This window comes from Coffea arabica, chromosome 7e (genome assembly GCF_036785885.1).
Source record: "Coffea arabica cultivar ET-39 chromosome 7e, Coffea Arabica ET-39 HiFi, whole genome shotgun sequence".
Lineage (NCBI taxonomy): Eukaryota > Viridiplantae > Streptophyta > Magnoliopsida > Gentianales > Rubiaceae > Coffea > Coffea arabica.
Genome location: NC_092323.1, coordinates 24,955,357 through 24,976,791, shown reverse-complemented (window position 1 = coordinate 24,976,791; position 21,435 = coordinate 24,955,357). Strand labels below are relative to the sequence as shown.

The following is a 21,435-nucleotide window of genomic DNA, read 5'->3' as shown; positions in this document are numbered from 1 at the left end:
GGACCCTACATTTTTGTTATTGTTATGTAGAGTGTGGTAGGAATGGTATAAAGTAGCGGCCGAGCTACATTCTCAATTTTTTGAAAACTATATAATAAGCCAATGAAAATTTTAGCCCTTTAGTGTTGTCTCACTCTTGGCTCCCTTGAATTTTCAAAATATTTCATGTAGCCCACAATTACACCCAAAAGCGTTGAAATTTTCTATAGATCCTCTCACTATCCTTAAAATGGAAACTTGAAATACAATACCATGCTATTTTTATTTTTATCTAATACATCTTATTTACTTAAAATTGAACTTCACTTATATGCCCAATTATACGAATTACATGCAAACCAAATATTCATTTCATAATTTAATTTTGAAGATTATCTCCCTATCCGACATTAGAATGTACATCTTATAGTCTTGTTCATAATATTAGCTATGATTTTATACCATTAGATGACTAAAAAACTAATGCACATAGTAAATTTTTATTTAATTGTCGTAATATTGAATAAATTGGTTCATCCCTATTAAACTTTAACAAACATTAAGCTGTATTAAAAGTATACCTGGCAATTGGGCGGATTGGACGGGTTGATGTTGGGTTTTCATTTAAATGGATTACACCCAATCCGCCCAATATTAGGTTGGGTTAATTTTGGGTTGGATCATATTGGATTATCTCAAACCCATGAGATAATCACACACTCACAGATACAAACACACACTCACTTTTTAAGTTCTTTTGGAATACGTTATTTTTACACATACAAACACACTAATATACTTTCACAAATACACACACATACTAACTGTTTAAACTACTTGGATCCAATCACACTTTAAAGAAAGTTATAAACTGAAATTTTGACCCAAAAAATAAACACAAAAGAATCATGCATGATAACACATTTGAGCTATTGTAAAATGGAGAAATTAGAAATTAGAAATAAACACAAAATGAATCATGTTGCATCCTAAAAGATAACTTCCGAATTTGCATCTGAAATTTATTTTGAATATATCATGAGTAGAATTTGGCATTTGATCCTCCGTTCAACATTTTTGTGTTATACTCCATATTACGCCATATATCCTTCACGATTAGTTGGCCATTCCTATGATCCTTATTATGGGTGTCACCTAATTCATAGTGTAACATGAAATATAATTCTAGTAAAAGTTTAACGAAGAATGCCAAGACTTAAATTATTGTTCTCTTATTCAAGAAAAACTTTAATCCGCTTGAGAGTCAAATTTGATGCTAACCAGAAATCTGGGTAGTAATATTTATAATTTGCACAAACTAGAGAAGACAATAGTATAAGAACAAGTTTTACATCTCTGTCAAATGAAAGTGGAAGTTGGGTAATGGGTACCCAACACAAATACCCAATCCGTCCAAAATATATTTGGGTTTTTATTACCCAACCCAAAATCGACCCAACACCCAAATTACCCAACCCAACCTCTGAAATTAGTGGGTGGGTTGGGTGGGTTGTTGGGTTTTGGGCATAATTGCCAGGTATAATTAAAAGCATACAATTCACTTGTTGTAAGTTCAGTTTAAAATTATTGAGCCCCCTCAATAAAGGTCCGAGCTGCGCCACTGGCCTAAAGGACGTAGCAGCTCCATTTTCATTAGCCTTTGACAAACTCAAAATAGCTCTAGAGATTAAGCACGAAAGAGGAATAATATCATGTCTAATCAGATAGACTTTTAAATCTGTTAGGCTCAATTTAACGATTTTGCCTTGAGCCCGAATTTTGGAAAAGCTTAAAATTTTCAGTTTCATCTTGAATCAATCCAATGTCACATAAAAACTTTCATCTTTTAATTGTTTTAATTTATAATAACCACTTTTGCTTCTCTACATTTTATGAGTTGCATAAAATTTTCTTTCAATAGTATTATTTTTTAATCAATAACACAGATACATGTTTTACATAAATGCTTTAATATATTAAATAAAATAGAGATTATTGGAGCCTTATTGGGCCAAATTGTTATAAATTTGAGCTTGATTTCATACGTTGATTCGACTTAGTTAGAATGCAATTGAAACCATGCTGAACTATTTGTTAACAGCTTTATGAATTTCTTGTACCATATCTTGACGTTGAGATCAAGGCGTCCTGAAATATATACGCTATAATCTATACAATATATAATGCCTGAGTAATGGCAATTGATGTAAATTCTTTTTTTCATCTTTTGAACTTTCAATTTTACTCTTATAAAAAAATTAATTTTTATTGTAATCACCTAATCACATTTTGTCAATATAACTATTCATACCATCCTAAATATTGTAACTACCAAATTACTATTACCATATAAACCAAAGTTCTTTCATGAAAATTTTATATAAATTTTTTGTATGTGATTCATTTTAATTGTTCCCTAATTGTAGACATATTGGATGTACTCTTAACACTAGTATGTATAAAGGGAGAGCGTGCTTATGCCTTATGGTGTTAATGATTTTTGTCACTATACATGATTACATGTTTACCCTTATTTCATTTAAACTCTAAATTTTCAATTCTTCCCCTTCATCCTTTCCATGACAGTTTAAGGTTTTAAAATTTCAAAGTTCCATTTCTTTCTCTATAATGATATTTTTAATTTAATAACTTATTTTTATTTATCTATCTATATCTATACTATTTAAAAGTGCGAATCTAAATTAGTGCATTAGATTTTCTTTCCGATGGTAGTCTCAATATGTAATTTAATGACTATATTATGGCAGTATGTTAGGCCACTAAAGCTTAATCCTTTCTTCGTTAATGTTAAATTTTTACTTAAAAATATAGTCTTAATTGATGGATTTTCTTAATTTTCTTGAGGAATGAAAGTTTCAATTGGAAAGAAAATATTTTGGGGGATTTTTGGAAAAATTTTATGGCAATGGTCTAGAAATTAAAGGAAAATAGAAAAGGAAATGTCTTATTAAGCATGAATGCTAAAGATCTTTTGGTGCAGTTCTTGAAAAATATCTTGAAATCTTAAGAACCATTAGTTCATCTACTAAGGAATGAACCATTTAGTTCGGGACAGAGTTGAAAGTGATTTAGTTGATTATACATTAACCTAACAAACAACGTCGTTCAATGACTTTGTAATGCATAGGTGTAAAAATTGGCAGCATTAGCATTGATCAAGGCACTACAAACCTTGAACACGCTTAAGGTATATAGTTAGGAATAAGGTGATGGTTCCATAAATTCAGCTTCTCTAGATATTGGATTTAAATTTTGATTTGTCTTTGCTTCAACCTTAGTTTTTTTGTGATTTAAGAAGTAGAGAGAGAAAAGAGAGAAATTGAACCCAAAATTTTTAATTCGTTGGGACTCAACCTTAACCACTAGATTCAAACATTCTCGGTAATTGGGTCAACCTTAATTAAGAAACATAGGAAAGAAAAGTACTTATAAGTATTTATAAAAGTTTTAATTAATTTAATTACTTATCAAATTCAAATTTCAATTTTTAGACTATAAATTTCAGACTTCAGTTCTATCAAATGCACCCTTAGATTTGTGTCGTGTCTTGTACATAATTATTAGATATTTATGTAATTAACAATTAGGTTATAATATTGTACATATATATATATATTATATTTAATCTATTTATGAGGGGAACGGGGTGAGCTATGCTCCCCTGCCCCATTTTAAGGCAAGGGAAGGGGGAGAACCCCCTGGCCCTATTCCTCCCTCCATGGGGTGGGTACTCGCCCCCCTTGCCCTCCTTATAAGCAAGAGCTAATTGCTACTAATCTAGTAAAACTAAATAAGCTTAAAAAAAAAGTTATTGAATAAAAAAATTCAATAGTCCAAAGTACAGAAAGTATAATGCATGATTGCAAAAAAAAAAAAAAAGAAGATGGGAATGTTACAAATGTTATGATGGAACTAAAATTTCAAAATCTTTCATTATCATTTCTGCGAGCATCTCAACATTTTTTGCGAGTGTTTAACATAATAAGCAATATAATAAGTAATGCTAAGGTTGCTTTCTTGAAATGTGAGGGCATAGTCCCCTGCTTTGGATTGTAATCGTGTGATCTATGAATAAAATCTGGAGTGACACCCATTCCCAAGATCGGGGTTAGCCAAAAGAAAAAAAAAAAAAAGAAAACAATATAAGTAATGAAAGAGGGAATTATATAAATGTTTGTAACTTTTGTGTATATGAAGATATTATAATCCGTTGAAAAAAAGGTGGAGATCTTCTCAATTGAAATTTGTGTTTTCTCAGTAAGAAATTGGAAAGAAAAAAACTTTAAAATTGTGAATTTCCCACCCAATGGATGCCTACGACTATTCAATAGAAGAGCATTAAAATTATGATAGGTTCCACCCAATTAGAACTAATTAGCGATCATGCAACAAAATTAAAGATATAGTAACCTGAAATGAAAACGACCACAAAACGACCCATTTTTTCTGCCTTAGTGGATGCGACAAAGGTTTGTTGAAAGGTGGAAAGAATCTTCTTCACAAAATCATTGTTTATTTGGGCAGCATTATTGTGCTTTGTGAGTAATAAGAAACTGAGAAAGTGAAGGCCTGCTGCTGTGACACATCTCGTTTCAGATATTCGTGGACTCTCACAAATCTGATTGTATCGCAGTAAACATTTCCAAGATATCCCATGAAAAAATTTGCTTTTTTTTTTTTTTGATAAATTTGTAGAGTTTTAACCATTGGAGAGGAGTAAACGGGTGGTTGTTAGGGAAGCGGCGAAGCTGGAGCGGGTTGCCGGAGCTTCTGCAATCAATATCCTCAAATAGAGCTGAGCACGGTGCTCATCTACAGCAGGTATTGTTAAATTCAAGGAAACTGAAAAAGAAAAAAAAAAAAAGAATAAGTCGATTAATTGTTCCATTTCGTCGGCTGTTTATATGTTCTATAAGTTGGAAGGAAAAATATAAACAAGGGAATGAAAGAAGTGGAGAACAGGGGAAACATGATTGGCTTTTTATTTATTTCTCAGTTTCTTAGTTTTTGAAAACAGGAAAAAGAACAATAGAAAAAGAATGAAAACATCTGTTACTAATTGCTGGATAGATGGCTCTTTGTTTTTCTTATACAATTCTAATCTATAGGTCCACACGTTCAATAATTGTACTACTACACGGGCTGGAAACTCATGACCAATATCACTCTACTCTTCTTTTCATCAATAACGAGATAGGAACTTTCGTATACTCACAAGATCACCAGCTATTGCCGGAGGTTTCATTTTCTCACAAGTGACTGCTGGCTTTTGTACTTTTTCCCCTTATATTTAAAGTTTTTTTCTTTTTTTTTTTTAACGTAGCTTCACGACATAAATGGAATTTCTGCAGATTCAACAGATCCAAAGTAAGTGCTGAATTTCTTTTTCTTTTTTTTTCACACATTATTTTTGGTTGAAATATATATGGCTTCCAGGTGTTCTTGACATTTCATACTTGCATATCATCGCTTCACTTATGCGATTTCCTCCCAACCTTATCATACGGTAAGAAACCCAAGGAAATTAAGGATGAAATAGTAGGAAATTCCAGCATTTTTATTTGACTTAATTAGGGTCAGATAAAATCAATTTTCAATATGAATACTTGTATTGCTGAAATTACTGAAACAATTATGTGAACGTATTTCATGTGGTATTATATGATGAGTAACTATGAAATTAATGTGTTTCTTCACCTCCACAAGATTTATCTTACATGTAAGTAGTTGTTATTTCTTCGTGGATGTAGAAAACAAAAAAAACAAAAAAAAATTGATTTAGATGGTCTACTGGTTCAAATTATCTCACACGGAAAAAGAAGTAAATTTGTTAGTCTTGTCGTACAACTTTTTGAATTTGGGGAAGTTACCAAATTAACAAAGTTAAAGAACCAAAAAAAAAAAAAAAAACCCAACAGAAGCATTAAAACATTAGCACTTACATACATTAGAAATTATAAAACGATTTTCTCCGAAATCCTTAAACGAGTTTAGTTATAAATTCTTAAACAATAGCCATGAATCATTTTTTTCCTGAATTTTATACTGTTCATTTTGACTGCTAATCTAATTAATAATTCTCATTTTGTTCGTTTTTGGTGCTCCCATATTCATATTTGATTGAAACTGCAATCATCTTTTTTTGCCCCTTCACATTTTATAATCTATTGCCAATGGCAATATGGCCATCTGGGAAGAAAAAAAAATCACTACTTACTTAAAAAAATGGATGTGGCAAATTACAAAGCCATGAGGCCCTCAGCTGAATGCATCTCTAATTTGGTAATCATTGGTGCTATCTTCCCTCGATAAAGTTTCAAAAGGATGAAGGTAAAGTCTTGCAATGTTACCTCCACCCTACACTCAGCTGAATGCATCTGTATTTTTTTACTCATTTCTTCACTAAAATTTCTGGGATTGATTTACACAATATGCAACATATACTCAAATAGTCAGTCAACAAATTTTCGCAAATTGCTGCAATGTATAATTATGCTTCTGAGTTCCATTATGAGAAAAACAAATATGTGCCTACTGATATTGCATAGCATAACAGGGTTAAAAAATAAATCAAACTATTTAGTACTCAAATTGAGTTTGATTCGATAAGAGCTTGTTCGAGTTTGATTTGCTAATTAATCACATTAAATTTGAACAGCATTTTATAGTTGATAAACATTATAGGTCAAACTTGGCTCGATTAGCATAGAATTAAACTTTATAGATAAAATACTCAAGTTACTCGAGATCGACTCGAGTTACACTCAATGAAAACTCATTCGAGTTTGGTTCGATGCTAGGATGTTCGGTTTAATTAGACTCGTTTAGACCCCTAGTATAGCATGCTTGTTCTACGTTAGAAGGAAAATTTAAGAGCAAACTACAATGTAGCAATCTGCAAGTTCAAACGTAGTCTTCTATCCACTTTTGAATTATAGGTCCACCAAATATAATGGCTGAGGCTCATTTGTATTGTATGGGTCACCAGCAGCATCTTCCCTGATAAAGTTTCAAGTGGAAAAAGGAAAAGCCTTGCGATATTATTACGGGCATGCCCCACTATTTTTCCTTACCACACATGCAAAAAAAAAAGAAAACAGAGTATTGCCAGAAAATAAATAAATAAAGAGAGAGAGGGAGAGAGAGAGAGTCTTGACAGCAACATATTGCTGTTGTGGGATCATAAGAAAGGTCCATATCATAAGAAAAACGTAGAAATTTGACATTTGGTGTATGTATATGTGTGTGTGTTATGTGAATTTTTTAATTGTGAGAGGTACCCATTAACACATCTAAATTACCCGTTTAGGGTTGCAATAACTTATCAAAAAGTACTTCACCTAATAAGCCTTTTAATAAAAGCGCTTATTAAGTATTTAAGTGGTTTTGAGTATATTATTTGAATATATAATTCAATAAGTACTTATTGTATTGAATAATATGTAATTTGGAATTTTTTAAAATGCATTTATCTCTTTTTTTAGTTCATAATATAGGATAACATGATTAAATTTAATCTTTTATTTTTTAAAATATAAAAGTATCAAATTTGAACTTTTTCAAAAAGTGCTCTATAAGTGCTTTTAATACCAAAAACTTCACTTCTAATTTTATGAGATGATATTCATTAAATGTTCCAAAAGTACTTTTAATACCCAAAAGTGCATTTTAACTAAAAGTACCGCAACCTCAAATGAGCCCTTAGTGCGTGAATACACACAATTATAATTCTTATACTCCTATATTTAGACACCTTTCCAAATTAATTACACGTTTTAAAAAAACTAGAACGTGAGGCCCCTTTTAACGAGAGCCCACTAGGTATCAATTAGCCAAACTGCACTATCATATATAATTACATAGCTAGCCAACCAGATAGATACATAAAAAAAAAAAGTTATAGCACCTTGTAGTTGCTCAATTGATCTTCACCAATTAATGTTGTGGAAAATAGTCAATGTGACAAATTCTCTTATGCGCGCTCATACCTCAAGCTCTTCTCTCTCTCTCTCTCTCTCTCTCTCTCTCCTTTTTTTCCAAGAAGTTTTGTTTTAATAGTTAAGATTGAGACTCCAAAACTCACAAGTCCTATGTTTCAATCCCTCTTTCCCTTCGCACTTCTTAAATCCCACCCCTCTCCTACTTTAAAAAAAAAAAAAAAAGCTCTCCTATTTTTGGTCATCCCAGTTTTCTAGTTGTTTCCTTGCGTTGTCCACCAGGTAACAAATATGGTCATTTATGGTTTTTTTCACTTCAATTCCACACTTGAATTTGCTATTTTACTTTTCATTTTTTCCTTTTCTTAAGCACATTTCTATCCTTAATATAACAATTAAAACTCCCATTTGTGTTTCATGGACTGACACGAGTGTACTTGCCATAGTCTAGATTATTTTGACAAATGAATAAAGAATATATCTCAAAATATTTTTCAGTATTTATGCAACATAAATTTAAATGAATTCTTGTAAAAAAGAATTATGATATTGATGTGAAAAAAAATGATGCTAACTCAGGCATAAACAAAAGAAAAAATAGTCCAGGAATACACATATTTCCATTTTCACATACACATTAAAGACGAAAACAATATATGTATAAGTTGAGATACTTCACCAATGTTTTAACAAGCATAACATTTTGCTTCTACCTATAATATGACACTAGTCATGGTTAATCTGAAAACATCTGTGAAACAAAAAGGGAATGATACTCCAATGGGAAATCACTATTTTAAGAAAATGGTTAGTAATATTATGTACTTATCCATTAAGTTCCAAGCAAAATCATGCTAATATCTTCTGCTTTTACATATGCAGGAAGGATCCTATTGAAAAAAAATTATGGATTGATTAGAGACTAATAAAGGTCATATGTATTGCATTTTCACGGAATGTTAGGTTTTAAACACTTTCTTAAGTATTTTCTTCAATTTAAAATTTTATTCCTAAAAGCTTATTGATATTGTTCTTTAGTTTCGAAAAGTGCTTCCAGAAAAGCTTCCTTACAATCATAACAATCATGTGTGAATAAGAAATTGATATGATATTCTTCTTTAGCTTCCAAATATATTTCCAAAGAAGTTTCTAAAACTTTTCTCCAAACAATTTATTTTCACACTATTGCTCAAGAAAATTGAGGAAATCTCCATATTTGTTTATGCAATTAATTGACTGCTTAACGAAATTTGTAAAACTTGTTTCCATAAAATATTGCTCAGGGAACTTGAGGAGGTCTCCATATTTGTGTATGCATTTAATTGACTGCCAATGTAATCTCTATAACTTCTTTCCGAACATTTACTTTCCACACAAATATTCAATTTGACAAATTCTCTTAAGTTCATACCTAAAGCTCCTCTTTTTGTGAAGAAGGTCTTGATCTAGTGGATAAGGTTGAAACTCCAAAATTTAGAAATCTTGGATTCTGATTCCCTTTTTCCTCCTTCATTTTAAAATTTCGCCCCTCCCCTGATAAAAAAAGGAAAAAAAATAAGGCTCTCCTCTTTATTTATGGTTGTTTCCTTGCTTTGTCCACCAGGTAACAAATAAGGTCATTTATGGTTTTTTTCCCCTTCAATTTCACACTTTGCTACTTTTCATGTTTTTCCTTTTTTTAACCACATTTCTATTTTTTACATAGCAATTAAAACCACTATTGTGTTTCATGGACTGACAGGAGTGTACTTGAAGTAGTCTAGATTATTTTAACAAGTGAATAAATAATATCTGTCAAAATATTATTAGTGTTTATGCAGCATAAATTTAAATGAATTCGTGTAAAAAAATTATGATATTGATGTGAAAAAAATGATGATAATTCAAGCGTAAATGAAAGAAAGAATAGCCCAGGAATACCCATATTTCCATTCTCACATACACATTTAAGATGCAAATAATATATGTATAAGTTGAGAGACTTTATAAGACCAATGGCCAATGTTATAACAAGCATAATATTTTGCTTCTACCCATAACATGATACTATTCATGGTTAATGTGAAACATACATGAAGTTCCAAGCAAATCATTCTAACATTTTTTAATTTTACATATGCAGGAAGGATCCTATCAAAAAGAAAAAAATTTATGAATTGATTAGGCGACTAATAAAGGTCAAAGGCACGACATCATCCAAGAAAAGCTAATAATAGCAGTAACAAATGTATTCCCATCAAATCGACAATGTATGGTGCACTAATGTACATTTCGAAACCTAATTTATAGTTTACATTTTCTTATATGACAATTGTTTCATGCAAGTGAATTACAATTAGGTACGACATAACCAAAATGCCAAAAAGCTGAGTAATACAAAAAAAAAAAAAAAATTATTCATGACATGGCTTCTCCACAATACTTGTAACCTTTTTATTTTTACCGAATTTATCATCCTTGCAACGTATAAAAGCCTTTAGGCCCTCATCTGAATGCATCTCTAATTTTTAAACATTTGTTCATCAAAATTTCTGAGATTTGATTAACTCAATATGCATCAGATACTCATATATATAGTAATTCAACAGATCAAATGAAAAACAAGTCTAAGCCTACTCATATAGTATATGCTTGTTACAAATTAAAGTGACAAAGAATTTTTGTCTTCTCCACTTTTGATCCTTAGGCCCGCCATATTCACGACAGAAGCTCACTGGTATGGACTTGGGAGTCACCAACAGCATATGCCTGTTGGTATGATCTTTCTTTGATAAAGTTTCAAAAGGACGGGGGAATAGCCTTGCAATATACTTCACTACCACACCCAACCACCCCTACCCCATAGAGAGAGAGAGAGAGAGAGAGAGAGAGAGTTTTGACTCTTGACAGCAATGTGTGACTGTTGTTGTTAGATCATAAGAAAGTTGTACATCTTCAATATCAATAGCTACAATAGACAAAAATCTGATATCAGAGTGATAAGCAGGCACCACGATGAACATCTCCTCCTACAGTTCGACTACTTGCTTCAATCTTACTTTGGATCGTCTAGATTCAATTCAAAAGTTGCACTATGAGTATGAATCTTCTTGCTTGGAGCTGAAGGTAGGGATAAGGCTATTGAAAACCTTTGATCTATATATTAGAAAGTGTAGGAGGAAGAGGAGCAACGGTGATGGCAAGTCTGACAGTTTGACACACAGCAGTATTTCGTTCAGGATTCATGATCTGGTCAGGGGGATATTGCTGGGACTTGACTCTGCATCAAATACTAGTGACCTCAAACGTGAGCTCATCAGATTAAAAGAAAATATGAGGTTGACCTTTTATTCAGATATCAAGGAATTCAACATCATCAGTTTGTTGCTCAACTACTCGCTGGGAGATTTACAACTAGTTGTAAAATTCATTGATTCCATTTTAGAGAATCTGAGGCATCTTTATCTCAAATGTTACGAATTTGATGAAGATCTGAAAATTGTAATGCAAACCCTTCAAAAGAAGCTAATGTTCTTGAAGAGTTTCATTTGCTTTGCGACATTACAAGGTGTTGAGGGTGTGCAATTAAATGATATGTTGGTTCACATTGAAGTTGTGGCTGTCAATGCTGCAAGCCTGATCTGTCGATCTTGGTTTCAAAGAGATGATGAACAAATGTGCAATGAGATGAAAATTGAAATTTCTCAACTGATACACAAGAAGATTGATCCTATTGATCCCCAAGCCCGAGAAACTTATATCCATGTCTTGACAGCTTCCAAGTTATCAAGATCATCCTACACTCTAGCTATGGAGGAGAATAAGCATCAATTGGCTGAATTTATTGATTATCTCCTGCATAGTCTTATGGAGCTATTAGAATCTTATAACAGTTTTCTGGTTCCAGTGAAGGATCAAATGCTAAAACTCCATGAGGGAGTAAGATTCTTGATCATGTTTCTTAGCCGGCAGCAGCAGAAGTTCGATGCACTAAATGATGAGATGAAGGATCTCATTGGAGTTGTGGTCTGTGATGCAGGAATATTGATTTTCTCCCTTTCTGTGAATGAAATGAAAGAAGGCTTGCGCAAGGAAACAGATCTGGCACTTTCTCATTTGCTCAAAGTGCTCAAGTTGATCATTGCAGAAGTTGGACACATTTATCCGCTACAATCATCATCATCATCACTTAGTTTCCCTAGGACTAATGAGCTTGGCTCTCTTGATTTTCTTCTAGAAACTCTCAAGGAACTAGCAAGTTCTACAGGTGATTCAATTGCTTTTCCAAACAATCAAATACGCTCAATCCTAGAAGATCTTGTATTCTTAAGAGCTTTCCTTGGAAATATTGTGGAGCAGCGCAGCCGGAATGGAAAACTTCAAGTTCTTTGGAGTCGTGTCATGAAGATTGCATACAGTGTGGAAATAGAAATTGACTCTGCACTGCTTAGTGATAAACATGAATATTGTTTGGCTGCTCTTGCTAGAGATATCGAGCTTATAAAGATTGAGGTTGAAGAGATCTATGATAGCATAAAATATGGTGGTGAAACCCAGAGAGTTACTAAGACTACCATTCACATGCCATCACAAATTGTAGCTCCAATATTTAATGTAGCTCTGGTAGGTCTCAGTGATGAGGTAGAACGTGTAATTGATAGACTTACGAGAGGATCAAGCCAATTCGATGTTGTTGCCATCGTGGGTATGCCTGGGATTGGTAAGACAACTTTAGCCAATAATGTCTACGGTGATCCTTCAGTAAAGTTCCACTTCCATATTCGTGTTTGGTATACTGTTTCTCAAGTATATAGCAAGCACAATTTGTTGCTGCAGATTTTGCTTGTTATTGATCCTAATAGTTCTGACCAATATCATAAGATGAATGAAGATGATTTGGCTATAAATCTATACCAGCAATTGAAAGGGAAGAGGTATGTTATTATTTTGGATGATGTTTGGGACATTGACGGGTGGAATTTGTTGAAACACTCATTGCCAGATGATTGCAATGGAAGCAGGGTACTCTTAACCACCAGAATTCAGAATTTGTCTTTGCAAATTAAACCTGATAGCAAGCCTCACCACCTTCGCTTGCTCACTGATAAAGAGAGTTTGGAACTGCTGCAGAAGAAGCTATTTGCCAAAGAAGGTAGTCCTCCAACATTAAGTGAAGTTGTGCTGCGCGTAGCAAGATACTGTAAGGGCCTACCTCTTGCAGTTGTCCTTGTTGCTGGAATTCTTGCTACTACTCAGCAAGACTGCTGGGAAGAAGTCACAAGACATCTAAGTTCCACCATTTTTGTGGACAATGAACACTGCATGGAGACACTTGAGCACAGTTACAATTATTTACCGGATTATTTAAAACCATGTCTTCTTTACTTCGGTGCTTTTCAAGAAGACCGAGATATTCCTGTCCGCAAGTTGCTACGGCTTTGGATCTCTGAAGGATTCGTGCAAAAAACTGAAGGAAAAAGTTTAGAAGATATAGCGGACAACTATTTGATGGATCTAATTGGGAGAAGTTTAGTTATGGCTACCCAAAGAAGATCTTTAGGTGGGATCAAAGTTTGCCGAATTCATGATTTGGTACATGAGTTTTGCGTGGCTAAAGCAAAAGAGGAAAATTTTCTACAGATTTTACATGGATATGACCTTCTTATTGGATCGTGTAACCCCTACCGACTGTCCATTTTCCCTACCACCAGTGGGGAACCTACAAAGTCATGGCAGTTTTTTCCCAATTTGCGTAGTTTGCTCTTCTTTGATGGTAATCGTGGACTGCAGCTGTACAAGTCACACAAATTTCTCTTACATAAACTTCTTAGAGTGCTGGATTTGGAGGAGATCTTTTGTCCATATTTTCCAAGGGAAGTGTTATTCCTTATTTGCTTGAGGTATTTGAGAATTAAATTGGGCAGCCCGAAAATCCCATCTGCAATAGCCAACCTCTCAAGGTTAGAAACTTTTGCCGTAGGAGGACCCTTTCGTAAATTTCAGTTACCGAACACTATCTGGAACATTAAAACATTAAAGCATCTTGTTGTTTTTCCAAGTTTTGAAATTTTTTCGAATAATGGACGTGGTTTCGAATTTCCCGTCGACAATCTTGAAGGCTCTCCAGATTTAGAACACTTAGAAACTTTATCCCTTGCAATCGATCCCTCTTCTGAAAGTCAAAGCTTGCAAAAGATACTCTCAAAGTTACCGAGCATCCGCAGGCTAACATGCATGCATGGGGCTGACAAATGGATTTCTGAATACAACGCATCTCCTAGAAATTACAATGGGATTCTCATGCTGGACTACTTGAGTCGTTTAGAATCACTTAAGATGGGTGGATTTGCCGGATCTGAGTTTGAATTCCCATTGAATTTGAGAAAGTTAAGTCTCTTACATAATCGTCAGCCATGGAGTAAAATTTCAGCTATTGGAAAGCTGCCCAACCTTGAAGTACTTAAATTACGCAATGATTCCTTTGTGGGGGAAAAATGGGAAATGGAAGACAGGGAGTTCCAAAACCTCCGATTCTTGGAATTGTCAAAGTTGGACATTCGCTGGTGGACTGCCTCCTCTGATAATTTTTGCTGTCTTGAGAAATTGGTTTTGTATAATTGCGATCGCCTCAAAGAGGTCCCTTGTTGTTTAGGGGAAACCCTCACTCTTGATACGATTGAGGTGAAACTGTGTTCTAAGTCTGCCGTAAATTCTGTGAAGCAAATTCAGCAAGAACAGATGGATGTGGGAAATGAGGATCTAAAGGTTGTTATTGTTGATCTATGGCATCTTCTTGGTGCCAATTCAGAAAGCGAGTGATTTCCTCTCATCACATTTTGCAATGGCTGCTGTTAAAGTATCTTCTTGAGGGGGCACAGACTCAAAAGCTGATGGTGGTTCCACTTATCAGGTTAGATATACTACCGCTGTTCTATTTGTGTATATTCAATCAGTTCAATGCTAGTATAGCTTTTCATGTTTCTCAGTGCAATTTCTGGAGCTTTCCAATTCTTTGATTCAATTAGTCATGCATTTGTCAATTCAACATTGTCCATCAAACACATTTCGATGCTATTCTGCTGTTCTTATTTCCTTCAATATTTCATAATGTATATTATCAAATCATCCCAATTTCTGAAATTTTCTTTGATATGGCTACAGATTTGTGTGATCCTTACAACCAGCTGAGCACAAAAATATATGCCAGTTACACTTTTCATCCCAGTCAAATAATTGAATGACCCGACACTTTCTTTGATTTGATGAGTCATGCATTTATGAATTCACCATTGTCTATCAAAATTGTTTCTGTAATATTCTGAAGTTCTTATTTCCTTCAATATTTCATAATGTATATTATCAATCATCCAAATTTCTGAAATTTTCTTCAATATGGCTACAGATTTGTGTGATCCTTAAAACCAGTTGAGTACAATCAAATATGCCAGGTACACTTTTCTGGTCCTGTTATATATATATTCCAGCGAGAGTGCTAATTCTCTTTGAGATGAAATAACTGAATGACCCGATACTTTCTTTTTCCTTTTTTCAATTCGTTTTGAAATGCCAAGAATGCGGTATGCTTTTGCAACCTTATTGTGTAGAATTTTGCTTTTATTTTATGTTCTTTTGCCTTTTTCCTTTCTTAATTTTTTACCATCTAGATATATGAGTTTGTTCCTCTTATCACTGTTTTTAATCAAACCATTATTCTTTGTCTCTTTTTCTTTTTTTTTTTCAAAAAGTTCCTTTTATTCAAATGCATCGTATGAAAAGTTCAATGTTCATTTCAGATCTCTACAATCTGGTATCGTCTAACATTTAACAACGGAGAATTCAAGGAAACATCTGCAAATTCTCTTTTGAAGAGCTTAACCAAAAGGCACTTTCCAATGAAGAATAACAAAGATTTCTGTATTCCTTCTTGTATGATAAATGCTCAGTAGAAATAAATTAGACCTCACTGCAAATCATTTTAATTCATCACTACCAACAGCTATTGCCAGAAGGAAACTACAATTGGAGCAACATACTGGTATATTGATCAATTCATGCAATTGCCAAGAAATTATTTTTTTCTTGGTGATTGGAAAGGGCTAGAGGAGGCAAATACCACATAGCAACGGATGGACATGGTGGAGCTAAGAGGAAAGAGGAGCTGTTGCCAGACCTACAGATACACAAGCAAAGCTGTGATTCCATATGGTTAGGATCAAATTGCAGAATACTTTCATGCCTCTCGAGAATGTCATTGGATTAGTATTGCTGGCCTTCGTTAATTTTCCTGATTTCTTTTGTTTCTTCGAATTCTATCCTAAATTCTCTTACTGTTCGGATCAAATTCAGCCTAAAGAGCGTCACATCTTCTACCTGCAAAATCCTATGCTTGTCCTGCAATTTTTTGAAGTCTAAATGGACTCAAATGTTGCTGTTATACAAATAGCTCTGCGAATATCAACTAATCAAGGTGCACGTGTCCTTAAATTCAGCTTGAAATAGAAGTAACCGTGTACAAGCTGCTTGACAAAGTTGTCATAAGGAGTTCTCCTGCTGCTATTTGTAATGATTTTTAACAGACCTCAAAAATGTGGTGAGTCTGCATAGTTTTTCCCACTAGACCATCTGTGCTTATCAGATCCTAGCTTAAACTTATTTGATAACTGTTCTTGTCCTGCAATTTTTTGACGTCTAAATGCACTCAATTGTTGCTATTACACAAACAGCTCTGCGAATATCAAGTAGGTCAAGGCGCACGTGTCCTTAAATTCAGCTCAAAATAGAAGTAATCATGCACAATCTGCTTGATAAAATTGTGGTAAGGAGTTCTCCTGCTGCTATGTGTAATGATTTTCAACAGACTACAAAAATGTGGTGAGTCTGCATAGTTTTTCCCACTATCCGTTCTTTCAGATCCTAGCTTAAATTTATTTGATAACTGTGGCCACGAGATCTGCTTCATCATAATTACAACTATTTGAATGATTGAGGCCATATCCTGTCACGATTCTGCTATATGTTTAGTAAAACAAATACAAGAACGACAGGTAAACATGGGAAATGAGGCTCTAAAGATTGTAAAGTATAAAATATTGGTGATCCACATTTTCTTTCATTTATTCAGAAAGCAGAGTCAACTTTCTCACCTCATATTTTAGAGTGACGAAGCATGCGTGTGTTTTCAACAATGGTTACATTTGCCAGGAGAGTCCATGCAGATGTGGATTCTACATGATAGGTGAGATGTACGACTCCATTAGTACTTGTATATGTTAAATCAGACAGGATAAAACTATTTCTCGAAAGAGAAAAGAATTTTTGGAGGTTCCCAATGCTTTAATCTGAACTTGATGATACAACTTTGCTAAGTGATTACAGTGGTAAGCGCAGTCCTAAGTTAATAGTTTGCAACGCTTTTTATAATTATCCGCTGCTAAAATGTTCTTTATGTTCTTTTTTCATGCAACGTTAGACACATCTTATGGAACTATTGTCCCAGTTTCTGAAACCCTCTTCACTGCTGCTGCAGATTCATATGATCCCCAGAATCGGCTCAGCAGAAGCATATAGTAAAGATACTCTTTTCTATTCCTTCAGTATAATTTTTGTTGGTTTTTTTTTTTTTTTTTTTCCCCTATTCCTTCAGTATGATTTTGTCAGAGTAACAGACTTGGTTTCTCTGCTCAGAACAAATGGCTCAGGAATCCATTTCTTTCTTACTTCCCTTTTTTTCTTTTTTTTTCTTTAAGTTCAAATAACCTCTATAAATCGGATATGAGCTAAGAAATTACTCCTACTTCTCCTATTGCTGTGATTCACCTTGGATTTTCTTTTCTTTTTCTTTTTTTGCTTCTATTAGGTATTTAATAGGGAGGAAAATCCCATTGAGTGACTGTTGGACAAAGTTGAGCACAGATCAAAGTTACCAATTCACAGACCTGCGACAACATACCAAAGCTGAAATTCAATTTGGTGAGTTTTAGGATCCGTTAATGGCAAAGTTTTAGAATCCATTAATTTCCCTGATGTTCCTTTCTTTCTGCACCCTGCAACTTCAATCTGAGAGAACGTGATGCTTGTCTCAGATCTTATTGAAGTTGCAGTGCACTCAAATATTGTGGTATTACAAGAAATTGCCTCATTGCCAGTATCGAGTAGGTAAGTCAAGGTGACAGTGTATATAAATCCAGCTTGGAACAGATCTGGTCATGTTCAATTAGCTTGCTAAACTGGTTCAAGGGAGTTCTCCTGCTTCTAGTTCTTATGTTCTAGAATCACCAATATGTGGTGACTGTAAAGATTTTTGCTCATTTGCTCAAGTTTTCTGATTGAATCTGAGCTTAGCCTTTTTTTTCCCATTTTTCCCTTTTATTCAGCATCTCGGTAGATGAGTTTGTTCCTGCTTACCTCTGCTTGTTGGCAGAGTTTGTTATGCGTTGTTCTTATAGATTGTTCAAAACTTTGCAACTCTTTGTGCTTTAGACTTGGCCCTAGGCCATCTTGTTCTGACATTTAGATGTGTATGTATAAGCCAAATCGAAAAAAATTCAGATGTTGGCATTAGAACGTTTCCTTCATTTCTTGAAGACGAACCATTTAATGTGGTTCCAATAACTATTCTTTCTCTGTATGTTTGAGTGAATCTTTCATAACGTTTTTCTTTGGAATATTTCATGATTCTAGAATATCCATCTGGTTGATTAACTGACAAGCTGCTGAAAGGTTTTGGAAGTGGAGGAAATGAGCAAATTAAAAAAAAAGGGAAAAAAAGTGATGAATCTAAAAGAAAAGGATTTATTACCTCGATATTTCAGATCAGACTTGCCCTTTAGTTAGTAAAGTTGCATCTTGAGCATATATCTTTGACTATTAAGGATCAAAATTAGTCTCATATAAAATCAAGATTTTCTTGGTTGTACAGCTTGTCAGTGCGTGTGAAACTGTGAGACACAGAGATATGACGAAGGCGACCATTTGTTTTTGATGCCTGATCTTATGTCAGAAGCTTGAGTTTCACATCTTAAGAAAAGAAAAGTTCCAAATAATTTTGACACTGTTATTTAAGCAGCCATAGTTTTATCCCGGAAACAGTTCTGTACTCCATTTGTGAATATAATACTTCAAACTTATCCAGGTGCAATATGTTTTCGTTGCTGATCACAGAGGAAGAGAAAAAGTTCCTTATAATACGTGTTCTGATTGTTTGACCATCTGCTAAACTAGCACTCCCATAAAGTTTGCACATGTCTAATACTCATTCTCTATTGCTTAGGTTGATGAAAGATATGTATTCAGGTAGTCCTTTAAGTTTGAATTAGCCCTTAATAGAGGATGTAGTTCATTAGAGATGCTCAACAAATGAACTCCATTTGTGAAGTCTACATATGTATTTTCTGTTCTTTCCAAGAATTCTGCCCCTAGACTTGAAGACATTTGGAAACATCTAAAGGATTCATTGTATCTGTTGCTGATGAAACCTAGGTGAAAATGGTCCAAGTTACTATTAACTTTGTGTTTATGAAATACTTTGGCAATTTTCCCCAATATAAGGTTATACAGAACTTTTTATTTTTGTTCTATTGCCTTTGTTTTTACTTTTGTTATATTGCTTTGCTTTTCTTTTATTCCATTGCCTCGCAAATCTGAGAAAGGGCATATACACAACTCCTGATTTTGCAGGTCCTTCAAAAAAGAACATCTGACATTTTAGTAGACATAGGAACTATCCTATGCTGTCTTAGCAGTTTCAGTATCTTTCTCTACTAGAAACTTTTTCCTGCAAATTTCATGTATGAATGATCTGATTCTATTTCTTTCTTTTCCTTCTAGGTCCTTCATTCGCAAGTTCCTAAAGGAGCAGCACACTATACAGAAGATTGAAGGACAGCCAAAAGAAATCAACGAATTGTTGGAGCATGCATTGATGACGTGATAAGCTTCTTGGATTGCTAGCCTGCACCAAGTTCCTCAGTGGAGCAAGGTTCTTGGCCAAAAGCCCAAAACTTTCCGATTTCTTGTGTTATCTCACTCATCTGAGGCTTGGCATGAGCTGCTTAACCTACATTCTCATGCTTTTCTTGATCTTCTACTTGATAGAAAAGCCCTGGATTCCAGCATTGTAGCCCAGCCTGCCATCATTTTGAATGTCTGCTCAATCTTTTCCTTTTGCACTATCTACAGGTAGCGATTGCTCCTCATGGAGTCTCAAGAAGTGACAAAAGAGCAATAGAAATTGCATTTGCTCCTTTTTGTATCCCCAATTGGCAATTTAAGAAATTTCACTGCAATGGTTGCCGGCTCCCAAGTTTGTTCCTGTTAATACAATTTTTTTAGCTTGGTACGAAACTTTTGGTTTAGCAATATACAAGTTTTAGCAATTGCTCCTTATGACCTTCGTCTATGCATTTGTTCTCAAAATTTCAGCGCTCAAGAGTCTCTAATTGGTCTTTGAATCTGCAATTGAGTGTTGGTGCCATGAAAACTGGATACACTTCAAGAAGCTAGTTCTTAACAGCACAAATATTCAGTTCTTCTTAAAATTCTTAATCTATTGGAAAAGACTATGGTAATCAGGTAAAAATACATAAATTGCAATCCTTTTGTTAAAAACACCATGCACAAAGTCAATTAAAATTTTGATTTCTCTATAATTAACTAAGAATACTACTTGTGCACAGTAATGAACACTACACGAAAGAGTAGACTATGTTTTGTTGCTGTTATGTAGAGTGTGGGGGGAGTAATATAAAGGAAGCCTTTGAAAGACTCAGAATAGCTCTAGGCGTTAAGAACAATGAAGAACGATATCATATCTAGTCAGATCGATTTTTAAAGTTGTTAGGCTCGATTTAATTTTTTTGTCTTTCTCAATTTAACGTTTTTGTCTTGAGCTCAAATTTTCTGCAAGCTTAAAGTTTTTGAGTTTCATCTCGAATCTTTTGTGAGTTATGTAAAGTTTTCTTTCAATAGTATTATTTTATCAATAGCCAAGTTTTCTTTCAACAGTATTATTTTATCAATAACCACACATATATGTATTATATAAATGTTTTACTATATTAAATAAAAATAGAGATTATTGGAGCCTTATTGGACCAAATTGTTATAAATTCGAGCTTGATTTCACAAGTTGATTCGACCAAATTCGAATGTAAATGAAACCACAGTGAACTATTCGTTAACAACTTCATGAATTTGCGGTACCATAGTTTGACATTGAAGTCAAGGAGTCCTGAAATATCTATACTTTACTATACTATATATAAAGGGAGAGCAAGCTTATGCCTTATGGTGTTAATGATTTTAGTCACTTTATATGATTACATGTTTACCGTTATTTCATTTAAACTTTAAAACTTCAATTCTTCCTCTTCATCCTTTCCATGATAGTTTTAGGTTTTAAAATTTCAAAGTTCGATTTCTTCCTCTACAATGATATTTTAATTTAATAACTTATTATAAATGATCTATCTATATCTATACTTATTAAAAGTGCGGATCTGAATTAGTGCATTTGTTTCCG

The 21,435-nt window shown here is 33.8% G+C and overlaps 1 protein-coding gene across 8 annotated transcripts; it reads left to right on the top strand.

The window, feature by feature from the left end:
- Positions 1 to 4,575: 4,575 nt before the first annotated feature.
- Positions 4,576 to 20,300, top strand: LOC140010917 (putative late blight resistance protein homolog R1A-3). Of its 8 annotated transcripts, none has more exons than XM_072058566.1 (11): positions 4,576 to 4,821; positions 5,109 to 5,238; positions 5,324 to 5,367; positions 10,624 to 14,826; positions 15,319 to 15,364; positions 15,913 to 16,506; positions 16,640 to 17,151; positions 17,443 to 17,482; positions 17,773 to 17,885; positions 17,999 to 18,071; positions 19,743 to 20,300. In XM_072058566.1, exon 4 carries the CDS (start codon positions 10,932 to 10,934, stop codon positions 14,733 to 14,735), a length of 3,804 nt encoding a protein of 1,267 aa, XP_071914667.1. In that variant the 5' UTR covers positions 4,576 to 4,821; positions 5,109 to 5,238; positions 5,324 to 5,367; positions 10,624 to 10,931; the 3' UTR covers positions 14,736 to 14,826; positions 15,319 to 15,364; positions 15,913 to 16,506; positions 16,640 to 17,151; positions 17,443 to 17,482; positions 17,773 to 17,885; positions 17,999 to 18,071; positions 19,743 to 20,300. The 8 variants fall into 8 exon arrangements, with proteins under 8 accessions (XP_071914667.1, XP_071914663.1, XP_071914666.1 ...); XM_072058562.1 differs by having other exon boundaries at positions 5,109 to 5,367; positions 15,913 to 16,121; positions 16,406 to 16,506; XM_072058565.1 differs by having other exon boundaries at positions 5,109 to 5,367; positions 15,913 to 16,121; positions 16,263 to 16,506.
- Positions 20,301 to 21,435: the final 1,135 nt, after the last annotated feature.

What these genes read in the sequence shown, in the direction of transcription:
- LOC140010917 (XM_072058566.1), top strand. Translation starts at nt 10,932, where the DNA reads ATGAACATCTCCTCCTACAGTTCGACTACTTGCTTCAATCTTACTTTG.